Below are 21,415 nucleotides of genomic sequence, written 5' to 3'. Positions count from 1 at the left end.
GCTTAGAAAACTGCCTTTATTCTATTAGTAGTTGGAAAAAGGAAATAATACAGAAGAGTTTAGCTGGCTGCAGATCAGCAAGAAGTTCACAGATGGGAGTTTGGCCACCAGGTGGTAACCAAGCAATACATAGAGAACTGGCATTTTTATAGCCTTGAGCTGAGTCCAGCAGGTTAACTTAAAGCTTCTGAAATGTTCAGTTGCCTTGAGTGTGAACAGGCTGCCTTTCCCTGGCTCCTAAGGCAGGTGCCGGAAGATCACAGAAAAAATCCTCTTCCTGGGTGCAGATATTAGAAATTATACCATACAAATGGGTCAGACACTTACAAACAAACAGGGAGGTGGGAGATGAATCAGCTGCTTTCAACGGGACTTTATTTTCAAATAAACTTTCTTAAAAACAAACAAACCCAGAACACCTTATGCAGGGATTACAAGTTTAAGAGTATTAGGAAATCCAATTATACAAAAAATACTACATTGCGGCTGGGGCATATAGATTTATTTTTGGTACCATACATTTAAGTGGCACTAATTACATGGTAACTAAAAGGTAACCAACATGAAACTACAGGACTGTCACTTTTTTGATGGGACTCTTATTTCAGGGTGGTCACAGTTTCAAACTATGGTTTTACACCCTACGCAGCCATGAAAAATGAAATCTCCCTAAAATGTGAAAGCACTGGCGTTATTCTGGACTCCACATACAGCCATGTAGCTCTTGTACCCCATTTGAATGGGACACTAGTTATAAAGTAGTTACAGCCCAATTCTCAGTGTTACCAGCTTTTCCCTCTTTCTAGAAAGAAGCAAGTTGGAGAATTGTCTTCAATTAGCGCCTGGCACATACTGCATGTGCAGACATTTATTAAAGGAATGCTGATGTTACTTGTGTGCACAGATGAATTTGATGCAGACTGTTATAAAAATCATAGTTGGCTTCTAAATATTGGTAGCAAGATGATTTGATTTTTAAATCTCTTAAGTAAATTATTATAGATAAATGAAAAAGGCCAGTAATCATACACTAAGATTAATAAACAGCACTTCAAAATTAATCAAGTGCAGGGTGCTGTCTGAGCCGTCTTCCCTTGGCCATGCTTTACAAGAGAAGGCAGCCAGATTTTTTCTTGCCACGCCGGGCTTGCAAAGCAGCTCTAGTGGCCATTTCAAAAACCTCCCTCACGCCGTCTTTGGTCTTTGCAGAGCACTCCATGTACCCGAATGCACCAATGCGGTTTGCCATGTCTCTGCCTTCTTCAGGTTTGACCGGCTCCTGTGCAATACAATAGTAAAAGCAAATTAATAGGGTCCAACAATGTACCTGAATAGATCATTCCTTTCATCACCTTCCAGGTTTGCCAGAAGTGCAAAATACATACTCTGTTTAGATCCCATCTCGAATCTAAAATGCTAGCTTATTTTCTGGATTAAAACCCAGTTTAATTAAGAATAATGTTAAAAAAAAAATTTTCCTTCCCACAGGTTGTAACATATCAACACCTCACATTACTGAAGAATTTTTAAAATCTCATTTACCTCATCACTTCATTTATTTACGTTTTGGACAATGAAAATGATAGCCCAGTTTGGGTCAGTGTCAATTATTTATAGTCCACTTATTCAGCGTCCAATTCTCATGCCATAGTATAAAAGCTTCAATATTTGTGTTGCAAACGCTTCAGAAGAATATATGTTGCCAAACAAACTGTTGCCATTGGCAATTTAAAAGTCATGGAACCAGTGACAATGATACTTGGGAAGTAAAAGCAATTTTACAAGTCATTACCATAGCAGTACCAACCCCCACAGCATTATTAACAGCTACAAAAATTGCCTTGTCACTTTTTGTTTAAAAGAAACATTATGCCAGGACAGTCAAGTTTGCCTATTTGGGCAGGGTATTCTCATGCTGAAGGATGACTACTTTTACTAGACCTGGTATGCTACTGTTGGGGATTGTTTCAAAATGAACCACATTTTGTCTTTACTCATGAACAAACCAAAGCAAGGCTGTTTGAGTTGTTAATATTTAAAACCATGTCCAGTGCAATGGTTTCTTTGTGGGAGAGTGTACTCTGAGTACTGGATAAATGGTATCTTACATGGTAATCTAAGCATCTATTTTGTTGCGCATGTGCTTGGTGTGTTGATTTTGCCTTATCACTGACCTCCCAACTCTTCTAGAACTACTCCTCCAATTTGGGGCCTTCATCTACCAATAGTCTAACTGATGAGAGAGAAATTCTTCATTTCTTTGAGAGTGACCTTTTCTGCTGGGAAGCCCCAAGGTTAGGAAAGCATTATTTGGTGCCTCTGACAAAATCCTTCATAAGAGGCTACTAAAGAAAATATCCAACTGCAACTGAGCATTGTTTGGCCCTTCAACGTCTGTATTTAACAACTTAGTTCTGATTTAAACTATGCAACCATAACACTTAAGTAACAGATATTGTGTTTATTTTTCATCTAAAAGAGGCTTTCAATTTTTTGTCCTGAATAACTGTCATTTCCAGCCCGTTCTCCAAGATCTATATTGCTCTGAACATTTTCCAATTTCAATACAAGCTCCACTTAGCTATTTCCCACAGATCATCACCTTGTTCCTGATACTTCATTGCAGGGCTGAGTCAAAACACACCCAGGGTGACCGGCTCTAGATCAGCTTAGCAAGAAAACAGGAGCACAGAGAAGAGGGGTGGAGGAGACGGAATGCGATAAAGGAATCTAACACTTCTTCCTCTACCTAGTGGAGCCAAACTACACTAGAGAAGGATGAAGAGACAAGTAGCTTTGTTCCAGAATGTGGTGCTGTGGGGATGGTGTCCAGGGAAAGCTGCCAATCAGTGCAGACACTGAGTTAATGTGTTCGTTAGCCATATTACAAAAAAACTGTCATGTTTTATTGTAAGAAGGGCAGAAAGAAACTTGCCTGCTTCATTTTGGCCAGCTCCCGTCGTGTGTGCTCATCATTTCTTAAGTCCTTCTTGTTTCCTACCAGTATGATAGGCACATTGGGGCAGAAATGTTTCACCTCTGGGGTCCACTTCTCTGGGATGTTTTCTGGAGGGAGGGGGAGAAAAAAGCAGAAGCGTCTCGTAATCCACATACAAGGCTAAAGAAAAGTGTTTGGGGTGGTTTTCTTTTTAAGATCTCTGCTTTCTGACTGGAACTATGCTACTTTATCCTATGACATTTCATTCAGCTTCTGGTGAGATATAAACCACTAAACATCACATTTCCTCCCTCCTGTTGCAACTACCACCAAATACACAAACATTCTGAAGCCAGGGCCTGTCTGTGATCTTCCCAAATTCCTGTTTGAAATTGTCTCTGATTTCCATCTTTCTGGTCACTAGCATGTCCATTTCTCCAAGCCCCATTCATATCCAGAAAGTCAGGATCTATACTCTGCATGTCCACAGGTCTTAAATAATCATCTCTCTGAGACCAAACCTACCCACAAGTTTTAGACTTTTGGTGCACATGAAGGTAAGACTGGTGATCTGTCTGTCTCAGCGTTGAGACGGTCCAAATGAAACAGATATTTCATGATTGCTGTGTGCAGCCATCCAGAGGGAATGGTCTGACAAATGTTTGAATTGTTGACTTTGAGAGAAGCTTTGAGAGAAGAAGACTTCAACACCACAGCAGAGGAAATTCCTACACCAAACCTCAAGTGTAGCTCAAACAAACCTGTCCCACCATGGTCTCCAGAGCACAACCCATACATGCTCAAGGAGAATTTAGTCTCCTTTGCCACAACTATCAAGGAAATGCTATTCCCCATAAGCAACCCCAATAGCAGGTAGAGCAATCCTTTCATAAACTTGTTCAACTGCACCGTGAGTGAAGGCTAGGAAACCTGTGCATTAGAGCACGGGAAGTAGAGATGGCATCACATCCACCTCAACAAAACTCAAACATAGCTTAACAGCCAGGCATTTGGGGGAAAACCCCTGGCACACAGAAAGGCCAAATAGCAGGCTACAGTGTTAGGAGCAAAGCTCTTACCCTACACAAACCTGGTATATTCAATGAGACAGACAGATGAAAGTAGTATCTTTCAAGACTGTCCCATCAAGCTTGCTGTTTTAGCTCAGTGCAACTAATGGGCAGCTCCACAGACAGAAGGGAGTGCCTCAAATGTTCCCTCTAATTTTTTCCATCCATGTGCAGAATGAATTTTGCTTTGTGCACCAATATTGAGGTAATATGCAGATGTGCGCAACCAGTAGAAACTAAAAACCTAACTATAATATATATTTTTAAAAAAGTTACCATAGGGATAATTACTCCAACCAGGACAGGTTAGGCATTTTTAGAACTCACTACTCAAAAGAATTACATTTACGTGTAAGAGAGAAATAAAAAATATGAAATGCACAGACCAGTCAAAAAACAGCACTTTAAGAGAATATATGTGCATTGCAGGAAATACCAAGAAGTAACAATAACAATAATACAAGTACATATTGGGAGGTGGGTGAGAGAGAGACAGAGTGTGAGAGTGAGACAGACACATGCTGCCCCTTTAAGTAGATCAGCATTTACTAGTCTGAAGGCTGCTTGTTCAGACACAGCAGCACCACCACCAGCAGCTCCATCCCACTTCTGAGCCCTGAGTCGTGTATTTCCAGTCTCTGCACAAGCACCGTCCTGGCAAATTCCTACACAGCATGGTTATTCCAAGCCAGAATCAGAGACAAAAGCATCCAAAAGTGCAAAGAGCTGTTCTCCGGTAGCATTCTATGGTAATGGCTAGTAGAACAGCAATTCCTCTTGGAGTTTTTCCATCATTCTCAAATTTTGTATGTGTCAGTATCTGAACAGCACCAGACACATCCATCGTTTTGTCAAGCTAAATGACAAAAAGGGACTTTGCTTGATTTTGGCAATCACTTGTTCAGTCACATCATTTACCATACGTGAATACGCCTTGCAATAGTGTCAGGGGAATTGGGGCAAGTTGAGTTGGTAGGGTAGGGTAACCACCTTTCTGTATACAGTGCTATAAAATCCCTCCTGGCCAGAGGCAACATCCTGTTACCTGTAAAGGGTTAAGAAGCTCAGCTAACCTGGCTGGCACCTGACCCAAAGGACCAATAAGGGAACAAGATACTTTCAAATCTTGGGGGGGAAAAGGCTTTTGTTTGCGCTCTTTAAGTGTTTGTTCTCTCTTCGGACTGAGAGAGGCCAGACAGAAATCCATCTTCTCCAACCCATCCTAATCCAAGTCTCCAATATTGCAACCAGTATAGGTAAGCCAGGAAAGGCCCATTAGTTTATCTTTTGTTTTATGTGAATTTTCCCTGTGTTAAGAGGGAGGTTTATTCCTGTTTTCTGTAACTTTAAGGTTTTGCCCAGAGGGGGATACTCTATGATTTGATTCTGAATACCCTGTAAAGTATTTTCCATTCTGATTTTACAGAGATGATTTTTACCTCTCTCTCTTTTTTTTTTTTACTTTTTTTTTTCCCAATAAAATCCTTCTTTTAAGAACCTGACTCATTTTTCCATTGTTCCAAGATCTAGGGGTTTAGGTTTTTGATGATTTTGTAACCAATTGGTTAGGATATTATTCTCAAGCCTACCCATAGAATCATAGAATATCTGGGTTGGAAGGGACCCCAGAAGGTCATCTAGTCCAACCCCCTGCTCGAAGCAGGACCAATTCCCAGTTAAATCATCCCAGCCAGGGCTTTGTCAAGCCTGACCTTAAAAACCTCTAAGGAAGGAGATTCTACCACCTCCCTAGGTAACGCATTCCAGTGTTTCACCACCCTCTTAGTGAAAAAGTTTTTCCTAATATCCAATCTAAACCTCCCCCACTGCAACTTGAGACCATTACTCCTCGTTCTGTCATCTGCTACCATTGAGAACAGTCTAGAGCCATCCTCTTTGGAACCCCCTTTCAGGTAGTTGAAAGCAGCTATCAAATCCCCCCTCATTCTTCTCTTCTGCAGGCTAAACAATCCCAGCTCCCTCAGCCTCTCCTCATAACTCATGTGTTCCAGTCCCCTAATCATTTTTGTTGCCCTTCGCTGGACTCTCTCCAATTTATCCACATCCTTCTTGAAGTGTGGGGCCCAAAACTGGACACAGTACTCCAGATGAGGCCTCACCAATGTCGAATAGAGGGGAATGATCACGTCCCTTGATCTGCTCGCTATGCCCCTACTTATACATCCCAAAATGCCATTGGCCTTCTTGGCAACAAGGGCACACTGCTGACTCATATCCAGCTTCTCGTCCACTGTCACCCCTAGGTCCTTTTCCGCAGAACTGCTGCCTAGCCATTCGGTCCCTAGTCTGTAGCTGTGCATTGGGTTCTTCCGTCCTAAGTGCAGGACCCTGCACTTATCCTTATTGAACCTCATCAGATTTCTTTTGGCCCAATCCTCCAATTTGTCTAGGTCTTTCTGTATCCTATCCCTCCCCTCCAGCGTATCTACCACTCCTCCCAGTTTAGTATCATACCCAGGAAAGGGGGGGTGTAGGGCTTGGGGGGGATATTTTGCGGAAAGACGTCTCCAAGTGGTCTCTTTCCCTGTTCTTTGTTTAAGACACTTGGTGGTGGCAGCATACTGTTCAAGGACAAGGCAAAGTTTGTACCTTGGGGAAGTTTTTAACCTAAGCTGGTATGAATAAGCTTAGGGGGTCTTTCATGCGGGTCCCCACATCTGTACCCTAGAGTTCAGAGTAGGGAAAGAATCCTGACATGGTGGCAGAGCGGTGGGATCATTTTGAACCAAAAACACAGACCTGAAGAGGTCTTTATTTTTTTAAGCTGAGAGCAGCTAGAGGGTTTTCTGTCTATTTGCCTGGAGACGGAGGTGTTCGGTTTTTTTTTGTTTTGTTTTTTGTTTTGTTTTGTTTTTTACAAAGGAATTTTTCTTTTTTGAGCTGGAGTTTTCTCTACCTAAAGGCAGGGTAGTTAACCTCCTGCAGGGAAATTCACAAGTTTGTTTCTTTGTTTGTTTGTTTTTCTCTAACTCTCGGGTATAGCTAGAGTTAAGCACAAGAAAGCAGGAAAATGACCAGCAGTGAAGCAGCTAATAAACTAGAGCTGGCCAGATTCGAAGCTGAAGAGAAACAAAAAGAGCATGATAGACAGATGGCCTTAAGGTGCTTGGAGATGGAGGCAGAAAAATCCAGGGTGGAAGCAGAGAAAGCTGCCCACAAGAGAGCTATGGATGGTAGCGGAGTCAGTTTACGTTCCAAAGCCCATTTGGAACCATGGCTTCCCAAATGAACTCAGGGCCTTGGAAGCACTAATGGTACTAGAAGAGCCTGAAGCCTCAGCAGTACCCAGCCCAGGACTTGAGGGTTCAGAAATGGGTGAAATCTGCCGAGACTGAGATCTTTTTGAGACAAGCTCGTTGTGGGAGAACTGGAACTCCTGGTCTTATAGGCTTTCCCAGTACCTTCTGACATCTTTTTTTTTTTTTTTTTTTTGCAGATCTGGGTGAAAGTGGTGCTGAGTAGACAAAGCACTATACTCACTTGCAGGCTGATGTACAGGGGTTGCACTGACCTGGATCCAGGGCAGGAAGAAGACAGCACTCCATCATGCACTGGATGTGCTATGTTTGTCTTTCTTCCACAGGACAGATGCGACATTGTCTGTACAAAGTGCAAGCTGGTCTCCATACTGGAAGAGAAGGTTCAAGGTCTGGAGCAACAGGTATTGACCCTGTGTTGCATAAGAGAAACTGAAGATTTCCTGGACTGATGTCAGGATAGGCTTCTACGGGCACAAGGGTCTGAAGATTCAGAACAGGCTGCACATCGGGGACAGAAGGATGGTGAAGAAATTTGGCATCATGTGACCTCCAGAAGAAAAAAGGGGAACGTCCATGTACCAGCAGGGCAGATACAAGTAAGTAACCGTTTTCATGTTCTCTCCACAGGTACTAATGCGGAGAGTGGACCAGATGATATGTCTGAGGGAAGGGAGCAGAAGGAGACTCTGTCGATTGGAAGGCATGGGATGCACTGTCCTAAGGTTGGGGGTTCCACAACCACCGCTCCCAAGAGAAGGAGGCGGGTGGTGGTGGTCGGGGACTCTCTCCTCAGGGGGACTGAGTCATCTATCTGCCGCCCCGACCGGGAAAACCGAGAAGTCTGCTGCTTGCCAGGAGCTAAGATTCGTGATGTGACTGAGAGACTGCCGAGACTCATCAAGCCCTCAGATCGCTAACCCTTCCTGCTTCTTCACGTGAGCACCAATGATACTGCCAAGAATGACCTTGAGCGGATCACTTGGACTACGTGGCTCTGGGAAGAAGGATAAAGGAGTTTGAGGTGCAAATGGTGTTCTCGTCCATCCTCCCCGTGGAAGGAAAAGGCCTGGGTAGAGACCGTCGAATCGTGGAAGTCAACGAATGGCTACGCAGGTGGTGTTGGAGAGAAGGCTTTGGATTCTTTGACCATGGGATGGTGTTCCAAGAAGGAGTGCTAGGCAGAGACGGGCTCCACCTAACGAAGAGAGGGAAGAGCATCTTCGCAAGCAGGCTGGCTAACCTACTGAGGAGGGCTTTAAACTAGGTTCACCGGAGGAAGGAGACCTAAGCCCTGAGGTAAGTGGGGAAGTGGGATACTGGGAGGAGGCACGAGCAGGAGAGCGCAAGAGGGGAGGGCTCCTGCCTCATACTGAGAAAGAGGAGCGATCAGCAGGTTCTCTCAAGTGCCTATATACAAATGCACGAAGCCTGGGAAACAAGTAGGGAGAACTGGAAGTCCTGACACAGTCAAGGAATTATGATGTGATTGGAATAACAGAGACTTGGTGGGATAACTCACATGACTGGAGTACTGTCATGGATGGATATAAGCTGTTCAGGAAGGATAGGAAGGGCAGAAAAGGTGGGGGAGTTGCACTGTATGTAAGAGAGCAGTATGACTGCTCAGAGCTCAAGTATGAAACTGCAGAAAAACCTGAGTGTCTCTGGATTAAGTTTAGAAGTGTGAGCAACAAGGGTGATGTCGTGGTGGGAGTCTACTATAGACCACCAGACCAGGGAGATGAGGTGGACGAGGCTTTCTTCCGGCAACTCGCAGAAGTTACTAGATCGCAGGCCCTGGTTCTCATGGGAGACTTCAATCACCCTGATATCTGCTGGGAGAGCAACACAGCGGTACACAGGCAATCCAGGAAGTTTTTGGAAAATGTAGGGGACAATTTCCTGGTGCAAGTGCTGGAGGAACCAAGCTCTTCTTGACCTGCTACTCACAAACCAGGAAGAATTAGCAGGGGAAGCAAAAGTGGATGGGAACCTGGGAGGCAGTGACCATGAAATGGTCGAGTTCAGGATCTTAACACAAGGAAGAAAGGAAAGCAGCAGAATACAGACCCTGGACTTCAGAAAAGCAGACTTTAACTCCCTGAGGGAACTGATGGGCAAGATCCCCTGGGAGAATAACATGAGGGGGAAAGGAGTCCAGTAGAGCTGGCTGTAGTTTAAAGAATCCTTATTGAGGTTACAGGGACAAACCATCCCGATGTGTAGAAAGAACAGTAAATATAGCAGACAATCATCTTGGCTTAACAGTGAAATCCTTGCTGCTCTTAAATACAAAAAAGAAGCTTACAAGAAGTGGAAGATTGGACAAATGACCAGGGAAGAGTATAAAAATATTGCTCGGGGATGCAGGAGTGAAATCAGGAAGGCCAAATCACACCTGGAGTTGCAGCTAGCAAGAGATGTTAAGAGTAACAAGAAGGGTTTCTTCAGGTATGTTAGCAACAAGAAAGTCAAGGAAAGCGTGAGCCCCTGATTGAGGGAGGCAACCTAGTGACAGAGGATGTGAAAAAAACTAATGTACTTGATGCTTCTTTTGCCTCTGTCTTCACGAACAAGGTCAGCTCCCAGACTTCTGCACTGGGCAGCACAGCATGGGGAGAAGGTAACCAGCCCTCTGTGGAGAAAGAAGTGGTGCGGGACTATTCAGAAAAGCTGGACGTGCACAAGTCCATGGGGCCGGACGTGTTGCATCCGAGAGTGCTAAAGGAGTTGGCGGATGTGATTACAGAGCCATTGGCCATTATCTTTGAAAACTCATGGCGATCAGGGGAGGTCCCAGATGACTGGAAAAAGGCTAATGTAGTGCCCATCTTTAAAAAAGGGAAGGAGGAGGATCCTGGGAACTACAGGCCAGTCAGCCTCACCTTAGTCCCTGGAAAAATCATGGAGCAGGTCCTCCATGAAGCACCTAGAGGAGAGGAAGTGATCAGGAACAGTCAGCATGGATTCACCAAGGGCAAGTCAAGCCTGACTAATCTAATTGCCTTCTATGACGAGATAACTGGCTCTGTGGATGAAGGGAAAGCAGTGGACATGTTGTTCCTTGACTTTAGCAAAGCTTTTGACACTGTCTCCCACAGTATTCTTGCCAGCAAGTTAAAGAAGTATGGGCTGGATGAATGGACTATAAGGTGGATAGAAAGCTGGCTAGATTGTCGGGCTCAACGGGTAGTGATCAATGGCTCCATGTCTAGTTGGCAGCCGGTATCAAGTGGAGTGCCCCGGGGTCGGTTTTGTTCAATATCTTCATAAATGACCTGGAGGATGGCGTGGATTGCACCCTCAGCAAGTTTGCAGAGGACACTAAACTGGGAGGAGTGGTAGATACGCTGGAGGGTAGGGATAGGATACAGAGGGACCTAGACAAATTGGAGGATTGGGCCAAAAGAAATCTGATGAGGTTCAACAAGGACAAGTGCAGAGTCCCGCACTTAGGACGGAAGAATCCCATGCACCGCTACAGACTAGGGACCGAATGGCTCAGCAGCAATTCTGCAGAAAAGGACCTAGGGGTTACAGTGAACGAGAAGTTGGATATGAGTCAACAGTGTGCCGTTATTGCCAAGAAGGCCAATGGCATTTTGGGATGTATAAGTAGGGGCATAGCCAGCAGATCGAGGGACGTGATCGTCCCCCTCTATTCGACATTGGTGAGGCCTCATCTGGAGTACTGTGTCCAGTGTTGGGCCCCACACTACAAGAAGGATGTGGATAAATTGGAGAGAGTCCAGTGAAGGGCAACAAAAATGATTAGGGGTCTGGAACACATGACTTATGAAGAGAGGCTGAGGGAACTGGGATTGTTTAGCCTGCAGAAGAGAAGAATGAGGGGGGATTTGATAGCTGCTTTCAACTACCTGAAAGGGGGTTCCAAAGAGGATGGCTCTAGACTGTTCTCAGTGATAGCAGGTGACAGAACAAGGAGTAATGGTCTCAAGCTGCAGTGGGGGAGATTTAGGTTGGATATTAGGAAAAACTTTTTCACTAGGAGGGTGGTGAAACACTGGAATGCGTTACCTAGGGAGATGGTGGAATCTCCTTCCCTAGAAGTTTTTAAGGTCAGGCTTGACAAAGCCTTAGCTGGGATGATTTAATCAGGGATCAGTCCTGCTTTGAGCAGGGGGTTGGACTAGATGACCTCCTGAGGTCCCTTCCAACCCTAATATTCTATGATTCTATGAGGAGTTCAAGTTTTATCTCCTGTTTTTTCTAACCTTGCTCTTAAAGGTTGCACAAAAATTGCAATTCTCAGGGATGCACATTTCCTCTGAGCAGTGACTGCACTTGGAATGTCCATTTTTAACGGGAATAGCATCCCAGCAAGTGAGGCAGCGTTTGGTCATCCTGGCGTACCCCCACAATGGAGGAAAAGGACTCCTAGGGGGTGTGTAAGGGAAATAAAGACCCTCAAAAATAAATGAAATAGAAATGGAAAACTACACTAATTAAACTACGAGGAGTCTGGTGACACCTTAAAGACTAATAGATTTATTTGGGCATAAGCTTTCGTGGGTAAAAAACCCCACTTCTTCAGATGCATGGAGTGAAAATTACAGATGCAGGCATAAAAATACTGACACATGAACAGAAGGGAGTTACCTTACAAAAACATGGCTACCCCTCTGATACTAAATAAGCTAAACTTCAATAAAATGCTAAACTAGAAATAAAAATGGCAAACTTAACCAAACAGTAAAGTAGGCATGCTAGATGTTCTGTCTCAGTTGGAGGCGATTGAGAAGGCATTGAGGGCAGTTTGCCTGCACAACCCTATATATCCTCAGCAGGAAGCACAAGGAGGTGTAGGGCGCATGCATTGGTTGAATGGGCACTGCTACTGAAAGTCTCTGATCAAAGGCAAATGGGGTGCACATGCACTGGAAGTGGAGCACCCACAGGGACACTACTCAAAGAACAAAGATTCATTACACAAAATATTGAAGCTACCATTGCAATGTATATAAAAGTGTGGTTAGTAGAAACCAGAATTGCCACTCAATATTAAACCATGGATAAATGAATTAAAGGCTCCACAACACAGTCTCCTAGGGATACAGGAAACATGGTTTGGATTCAAGTCTCACTTACCTAAACTATCAGGACTATCAATTGAAAAACACATAAGTATAACATCGGTGTCTGGATATGACAGAGGCCTAAGTCGATCATAATCTTCTTGTCCTGCAGTATCCCACAGGGCCAACTCAACCTACGGAAAAGAATTAAGGCAGTTAGCCAAAATCATGAAGGGGAAATCTGATTCAAGTGTGAGTAGTCCAAGCAAACTAGAGAGTGGATTTCAGTGAACATGACTCAACAGGAGGGAACACAGTGTACTCCACTTTCACAAATGGAAAATGAGGCGTTGTCTATTCCCTGCGTCCAAAAATCAATTTAACACATCGACAAGATTTTCCATTATAATCAGTGGTCATCCCTACACTTCTGAAGAGTGGGAGCTACCAGAAAGAAAAGCAAGATGGATCAACTGAAGGGATATAATAGCCTAAAAATAGTTCTCTGAGGCTGGGAAACTACTCTGTAAACGATCTAAGAGGTCACATTTTCAGTAAAACAGGAATATACATGCACTTGCTTTTCAGAAACTTGGTCAGATTAAAAAATTCACCCCACACCCCAACTAAGAGAGAAAAATGTCACAGGGCCACTCATTTCCGTGTAGTTTTACTCAACTTCCACCACGATAGTAGAAACTTAAACCCGCAATTTGCTGATCTTTCTTGTGTGCAACACCCATTATTCCTAAGGGATGAATAAATGAAGTCATCTTTTAAGATCTCAATTTGGGGCAGAACTAGGAGAACTACAGCACAGAATTTTTTTTGGGGAAAAAAAAAAACTAGAAAACTACAAGCTATACTAAGTACCTACAATAATAAATTTGTAAAAACGGCAAATACTAAATGGATGAACCCAAAACACACAAAAAAAAACCATTGAGAAACTTTTCAAGCAGCTCTGATTAAGTGAGACAGGCAGCAACTGGACTCCAAACATCAATATGCTTGAATGCCAAGCAACTGTCAATTGTTTAACTTATGAAAACAGCTCAAATGCTACTCTCAATTATAGGGTGCATCTGCCATAGATTTCCAGGAAGTTTGCACTAATGTAACAGAGGGCAGAACTGGGTTCAAAATGAGAAGTTACTTACCAGTAACTTGTTCTGTGTGTCCCCTTTGTGCATTCACATTTGTGGGAGCAGGCTCCTGGTGGACAACACCCGGAACCCTCTTCTAAAGCAGCGTCTGCTGGGGGGGTGGGTGCATGAGTGCCTTTGTGTGGTGCTGAAGGAGCCGCTCTAGTCTATATAACAGTGCATCCCCTTTTGCTACCTCAGCTCCTTCTCTCCTTTGAGGGCATCTGTGCATTCCCACCTGTGGGACACTAGTGAGTAGTGTTCCCTGTGACGTTCCCCTCTGGTATTATCTGGACCGGTAATCTGCTAGGTCGCTCCAAACCCTGCCTCTGTGAGCCAGCCTTACTTTGCTCTGCTGTGAGAACCTCCACTCCTGGGCTGTTCACGAACAGCCTCTGACACGTAAGCTGCTCCCTGGATTGTGCAACCGAATGACACTAGCCAATATCTCCAGTCCCAGACACAACCCTAGGAACCTCCATCTTGCAGTGTCCAGTTATGCCTGCTGGATGCTGCAAGCTTATATGAGTTTGTCAATTTAACAAAGAAATTCATATGTACCAGGCTTGTTATCCCAAGGGGAGTTTCTGACATGCTTCAAACCAAACGCACTGCTTCAGGTAAAAAAAAACAAACAAACATTTATTAACTGCAAATATAAATTTTAAGTGATAAGTCAAAGCATAACAAGTCAGATTTGGTCAAATGAAATAAAAGCAAAATGCATTCTAAGCTGATCTTAACACTTTCAATGCCCTTACAAACTTAGATGCTTCTCACCACAGGCTGGCTGGTTGCTCATCAGCCAGGCTCTCCCCTTTGATCAGTGTTTCAGTCACTTGGTGTGGTGTCTGTAGATGTAGGTGGAAGAGAGAGGAAGAGCATGGCAAACGTCTCTCCCTTATATCATATTCTTTCTTCCCTCTTGGCTTTGCGCCCCCCTTCAGAGTCAGGTGAGCATTACTTCATCGCAATCCCAAACTGGCGAAAGGAGGGAGATAACTCACTCGAGAGTTCAACAGATCCTTTTGTTACTTCATAGGCCAGCATCCTTTGTTCCTGTGAGGCTGGGCTTGTCCCATACCTGCCCTGATGAGGTGTGAACTGCCTCTCTGCTCTTGGAGAGTTTTTGCCTAGGCTTATTTTAAGCCATGAGGATACATTTTCAGCCTCATAACATTACTGTGTGTAGTTATAGGTTATAATTTCATGTAACAACAATGCTCAGTGCATCATGAGCCTTCCGAAGATACCAGACATGACAGACTTTGCATTGGATACTACACAATCACTTCACAAGGATGAACACGAGGGTGCTAGGTGTTCCCCCGAGGTACAGAGCGTCACATTCCCTTAGGAAGAAGGCAGGCGAGGAGCGCTCTAATAAACGTGGACTGTAGCACTGTCCTACCCAATTTCGCATTGCAGTTTAATTTCAAAAGAAAAATGCCTGGTTAAAGTATGCACTGAACTCCATGCTGCTCCTCTCTTTCTCTCCAACAAGAATGTGCCTGAAAGAAGCGATAGCTGTAGCAGTGGCTCCAGCAGAATTTCTTAAGACTGTAGATACAGGTACTTTAGTTATGATTTAACAATTCTATGCACCTCTTAATTCACTGGGACAATCTGTCTAGAGGTAGATGCCAAGGGGAGTCTCCCTCATGAACTATAAACAGAGTTTGTCTTAATAGATTTTGTACTGTTGAGGTAAACCCAAGGAGTTCTTTTAACACAGTGTGCAAGTGTGTTTCCGTGGGATGGGAATGGCATTTTAGGAAGAAGACAGCAAGGGAAATGTATTGATTGAGGTGCAAGTCAGACACCAGCTTAGGCCTTATCTACACTACCACAGTAAGTTGACCTAAGTTATACTACTTCAGTTACATGAATAAATGTAACTGAAGTTGACACAGCTTAGGCTGACTCACCACGGTGTCTACCCAGTGCTGTGTCAATGGGAGACGCCGCCCACCTAATTTTAGGGTTGCCAGGCACGCAGTTTTCGACCGAAACATCTGGTTGAAAAAAGGGACCCTGGCAGCTCCGGTCAGCACCGCCAACCGGGCCATTAAAAGTCTGGTCGCCAGTGTTGCAGGTCTAAGGCAGGCTAGTCCCTACCTGTCCTGGCACCATGCTGTGCCCTGGAAGCAGCCAGCAGGTCCAGGTTCTAGGCAGGGGGGCCATGGGGCTCTGTGTGCTGCGCCTGCCCCAAGCACCTGCTCCACACTCCCACTGGCCAGAAACCGTGGACAATGGGAGCTGCGGGGGGTAGAGGGGTGCCTGCGGGCAGAAGGTGGGGGGTGGCACCTGTGTGGGGGGAGGCGGCACATGGAGCCTCCTAGCCCCACCGCCTAGGAGCGGGATCTGCTGGCCACTTCTGGGGTGCAGTGTGGTGCCAGGACAGGCAGGGAGCTTACCTTAGCCCTGCTGGGTAAGCTGCCTGAGGTAAGCCTGAACCCCAACACTGAGCCCCCCAAACCCAGAGCCCCCGCTGCACTCCAAACCCCTTGTCCCCAGGCCCACCCCAGAGCCTGCACCCCCACATGGAGCCCTTCCCCCCCCCCCACACACACCTCAATCCTCTACCCCAGCAGAGCCCCCTCCCACACCCTGAACCCCTCATCGCCAGTCCCACCCCGGAGCCAGCATCCTCCAGTTAGAGCCTTCACCCCCTCCCACTCCCCAACCCCAGCCCAGTGAAAGTGAGTGAGGGTAGGGGACAGCAAGCCACTGAGGGAGGGGGAATGTAGTGAGCAGGGGGTGGGGCAAGGGTATTCGGTTTTGTGCGATTAGAAAGTTGACAACCCCATCTACTTGCCTTACTCTTCTCGGGGAACTGGAGTACCAGAGTTGACAGGATATCGCTCTGCCATCGATGTAACGGGTTTTTGCCAGACCTACTAAATCAATGCCACTGCATTGATCACAACAGCGCTGATCTACCGGTAACTGGCCATCGCCTTAGGCGTGATGGGGCCTTATAACCATCTTTGAGCCATGGTGTAAGGTGGTGTAGTCACTGTGCCTGGAGTACACTTACCCTCCTTGCAGAGGTGAAGGCAATAAGGAAAGCTGTATTTAGAAATAAGATGTTTTAAAGAAGCTGATCTAGGAAGTTCAAAAATGGGGGGGGGGGGGGGGAGGAGAAAAGAGGAGGAATTAGTACACGATTTAAATCCCAAGAGGAAGGACACTCCTTGGTTGGGGGAAAAGCATTAGTCAAGCCTTTAGAAATCTGGAGACTGGGGTGGAGGGAAAAATTGGTCTGCCTCTGACATGGTGCTAATAGCAGAAATGGCTGCCACATGAACCTTAAGAAATGCACCCAACAGGCCAGACCTTGGGTTACAAGATGCAATAAGTAACCCAGATCTGCAAAAACCCCAACTTGGGATGGAGGCATAATCTTGTCATTGGTCTAGATGCAAAATCTTTTCATTTTTGTTTGTAGTATTTGAGAGTGGAGCTCTTTCTAGACATGAGAATGATGGATTGCAATTTAAGAACAGGTGTGATCCACCCTAGTTAACCAGGCTGTCCTCCATGCTGTGAGATGTAGCATCTCGGGATTTGGGTGCAGTATTCTACACTGAGACAAGTGGTTTAGAGACAGAGACAAGCAGGTTAGGGTGGCTACCTAGAGAGGTCCAGGAATTTGTGTACCAGCATTGGGATGGTCACAGGTTAGGAAAAATCAAAAGCAGACAGTCACTGTGATTCTAATGACCCCGGGATCACAGGTGCAGGGGAGAGACAGGTCCCACTTCAGAAGAAATTTATCTGAGAGAGGTATTGCCTCTTCCTGCTCTGGTGCAGCAGAATTGATGTTTGGTATTTTGCCTTGATGTGAAACGGTATAATTTTTGGGTGGCCCCATTTGATAAAATTTTCTGACCACTGACATTTTTAGAGATCATTCATATAGATTCGGCATCTTGCTGCTCAACAAGTCTGCTTGCACATTTTCTTCCTCAACCAACCAGATGGATCTGGTGCTTTGTACACCACATCTAGTTTCTTTGCTCTATTTAATGATGGAGAACCTGGTTGTGCTGTTGTCCATTATTAACCAATATCAGTTTCCCTAAGGGCCCATCACACTGGTGTGGCATTTGGATTCTCAGGCATACCACAAGTCATGAACTTTGGGCACAACCAAGACTTCCATCGGGGAGGAGGCGGAGGGGTCAGTGGTGAATGTGGATGTGAGAGCAGAAGTGATGGACTGTACACCCTACAAAGATTTTTTTTCCTGGCCCCAACCAGGAAAGCTATTGCAGGACTTCAGGAGTGATCACAAGTTTCCTCTAAAAACAATGAGGAGTCCTTGTGGCACCTTAGAGACTAACACATTTATTTGGGCATAAGCTTTTGTGGGATATAACCCACTTCATCAGAAGCAATCAGATGAAATGGGTTATATCCCACAAAAGCTTATGCCCAAATAAATGTGTTAGTCTGAGATGCCACAAGGACTCCTCGTTTTTACTGATACAGACTAACACGGCTACCCCTCTGAAGTTTCCTCTGTAAACTACACGTTTAGAATGTGGTGTTCTATGACCCAATATTGCAGGGGTCTCATATGAAAGTGAGCTTGAGGGGTCACGTATGCTAAAGAGGCCATAGGGCTTAAAAGGCTCAAATGAACGGTGTCAACTGATTTGGCTGGGCACTGAGTGTGATCAGGGCTTGCTGGATCTTGAGGAACCTGTCCTCAGAGGAAAGCTCTGGCCTGGATTGAATCCAGGAATGCCCCAATAAGATGGATGGGTTGGACTGTGAATTTCTCATGGATTATTTGGGGTACTAGAGAAGAGAGCAAGTTGCATGTATATTCAAAATGCCAGTTCTTGCTGTGGTTTTGCATTTACTAGTCAATCATTCAGGTGCTGGTATACATAAACACCCCTTCATCTGAGATAGGCGGCCAGCACTGCTAGACACGAATAACCAGGGGCTTATAGACAGGCCGAAAGAGAAAATTTTGAACTGGATAGTTAATTCCCATGTAGAACACCTCAGGTATTTGATGTGGCTCTTCCTGATGAAACATGAAAGTATCTAAAATCACGTATCATGTCTCCTTTAAATCAAGGGTTATGTACCAGTCTCCATGGGATAGGGATGAGATACGCTCTCTCTCAAGATGGGTATCCTGAACTTGAAGGTGCGAGTGTACTTGTTCAGGTTCCTTCATACTAGGATGGATTTAAGATTACTTGCCTTCTTGGATATCATGCAATAAGAATAGTATCCATTCCCTCGATATTCAAGTGGGATTTTATTCTCCCTTTGCAAGGAGGGATACCAGTTCATATAAGAAGATTCCCTCATGAGACTGGTCCCAAAAGAGGAAGGAAGGAGACAATGGTGAAGGGATGAAGCGCAGAACTGGATAGACTGCCAAGATTGCAGATTGGTGTCCAATACCCAATGACCAAAAGTAAGGGAGTAGCAACCACTACAGGAGGAGGAGACAAGTTCCAAAGAGAGGAGATGGGTACAGAGATCTGAAGAGATGCTGTTAGAGTGGTATTTGTCTCTTGAAACTACCCTCAAATCCACTGTTTTGAGGCAGATGCTACATGCTGCAAAGGGGTATGATGAGAAATCCTGGTACTGTGTTACTGGAATTTCTCAGTATTTGGTTTGGAAGGTGGCTGGTATCGTCTTTGGTGCTACATATCTTGAGGATAAGCTGGGATCGGTCTCTAGTCACAGAAAGCATGGCATGAGAACCTTCTTTGGAAGACACCTAGTGAATGAGCTATGGTTGTCTTGATCTTCCCTAGTATCTAATCCATTTGTCACTGAAAATATGCAGCTTTTCTTGAAGGGCAGATCCTCGATTTTACTTAGACTACAGCATTAGCCCTGAATATCTAAGCTAGGACACATGCACTCACACTCACAGAAATCTCCATTTTCCTGGCACCTGTATCTGTAGCATAATATGCTGCCCCCAAAGAATGCGGAGCCAACATCCAGCCCTCACTTGACCAGGATTCTGTCTGCTTCTTTTTGTTCTGTGGGGAGAGAGTCCAAAATGGGGTTCATTGTATACCATATGGTGTAGCTGTACCCCACCATTATGGGTTGGTAATTCACCACTCTGAGGCCCAGAGATTCCCAACGAATAGGACCTTCATCCAAAAGGATCCTTTTGTACTCATGTGGACTGAATGAGCAGCTCTAGCCCCTCAACATCTTTCCTGAGCAGCAGACACTACCAGGAAGTTGGCAAGCAAGTGCTGCTGCAGAAACTGGTGACCTTTGGAGGGGATGGGGTACATCCTATCTACTTTCTTTACAACAGGTGGAAGAGGAGACAGATGAAAGCCATATCCTTGACTGTGTTCAACAGACCACTATTGGGAAGTCAGGCAGTTATCTCTTTGTAAAATGTCAAATAAGGAATGTTTCTGGTGCTGTGATCCCAGGCTATAACTGAAGCATACAAACCATCATACCTAAAAGTTTCAGGAACTGTTTGTATTTGTCAGTGGGCACGTGGCTGTTCCAATCCGATTGTCTAGGGAAGTGGCATCTGTAATATTCCCAATAGGGGACTTATCTGGTTCCTGTGGATCATCGCCATCCCAATCAACTGGCCCATCTTATGATCTTGAGCATCAGGGAGTGGTAGTCAGATAGATGCCAAGGACCTGGTGCTGATAGCATTAGTGCTGGTGATGGCCACTGTTGCTGGAATCAATGGAAACCCTTCTGGAGTTGTATACTATAGTGACCTGGAAAGTGGAAATATTGCTTCATTCAACAAGGTCTTCACTGAATCCTGCATAGAGGGCCACATTATTAACTGAAGCAAGCCTTGTATAAAGTCTTTTCAGGACCCCATGCCTGTGGGGAAGTGAATGGTCATGAGTCCCAGTGCGAGGTTGCCAAAAGGGACTCTCCAATTCAAAGGTGCTCCATGTCAACCTTAGAGTGGAATAAACCCAGCCAGGGGCTAGCTGAAGATTTTGGGCTGGATGAGGAATAATGCATTGGAGAGGCTAGGATTCTAACTGGTGGGCCAGATCTCTGACTAGCAAGTATTGACAGCATTCAAGGAATCCTCAGTAGCAATATTCTTCAGGGCACAGGCATGAATGTATCTGGCGCTGGAAGATGGCCTTGTTGTTCTGGCTGATGCTGGGGGCTGTTCTTTTGCACACGCTCTCTCACTGGGGACCTGTGTTAGAACAGAAGGTGCTATTTGTTCTTTCTATGTCCTCCCTCCTCGATAACGTGTTTTCTCTGTCCTTTTGCACTGGTGGCACTCCTTTTCCAATGCAGAGATGGTCTGTGCATGAGCCTGGAGCAGAAATCTGCCTGAGCTGGAGAAGGGGTTCCGTGTAGTTGGTGCCGCTGGCAGCATAACCAGCTTAGATTACTGAATGCTTGATGTGCAGGAGGAAGCCTCCTGTGTTGGTGCCAGCTGAGGCTTGATGGCTTTGACTGCAGCCACTGGGGCTAGATGGATCCTGTGTCAAGACCTTTATGGTGGGTGGTTCTGGAGCTGAGGAAATAGTGTTCTTGGGTGACACAGGTAAAGACCTCGGCACTGAATCTGGTTCTGTCTGGTCTAAGTGCCAGAACAGGGCCCTATGTTGCTTTGGTTGAAGGCTTTAGGCAGCCAGGTGGGCCTGAGATCTACCCCTGTTGGTTCCAGAAGTGAAAGTGCCACTTATCACACACCGAGATGTGTTGCCCAGACACAGATGGCAATGTACATGCATATCAGATTGTGGTCTGGAAAGAGGCACACCTTTTGAAACCCCATTTTGGGATCAGGGCCAGGCACGTTTGCCCTTGCTTGGGAGAGCCTTAGGGCCCAGAGGTAAAAGCTCGGGAGGCATACTTAAAATTATTTTCTGAGCTTCTTAATTAGACTATCCTTATTAGCTATTTATCAAAGTTGTCTTAGTCAACTTGGACA

At 45.2% G+C, this 21,415-nt stretch overlaps 1 protein-coding gene across 5 annotated transcripts in view; it reads right to left on the bottom strand.

Moving 5' to 3' along the window:
- Positions 1-21,415, bottom strand: part of RHOA (ras homolog family member A) — a 63,951-nt gene continuing 42,536 nt past the window's right edge. For 4 of the 5 annotated variants that reach the window (XM_048856840.2, XM_048856839.2, XM_048856843.2 and 1 more), the window contains 3 exons: positions 12,399-12,519; positions 2,936-3,066; positions 1-1,279 (listed from right to left, as the gene is read on the bottom strand). In XM_048856840.2, the coding sequence (XP_048712797.1) occupies positions 1,106-1,279; positions 2,936-3,066; positions 12,399-12,519 (426 nt within the window). In that variant the 3' untranslated portion in view covers positions 1-1,105. Of the gene's footprint in view, positions 1,280-2,935; positions 3,067-12,398; positions 12,520-14,250; positions 14,272-21,415 lie in introns of those variants that run through there. The other variant, XM_075130654.1, reaches the window with a different exon arrangement.

This window comes from Caretta caretta, chromosome 7 (assembly GCF_965140235.1).
Source record: "Caretta caretta isolate rCarCar2 chromosome 7, rCarCar1.hap1, whole genome shotgun sequence".
Taxonomy (NCBI): domain Eukaryota; kingdom Metazoa; phylum Chordata; order Testudines; family Cheloniidae; genus Caretta; species Caretta caretta.
This window is presented reverse-complemented; position numbering and strand designations above follow the sequence as displayed.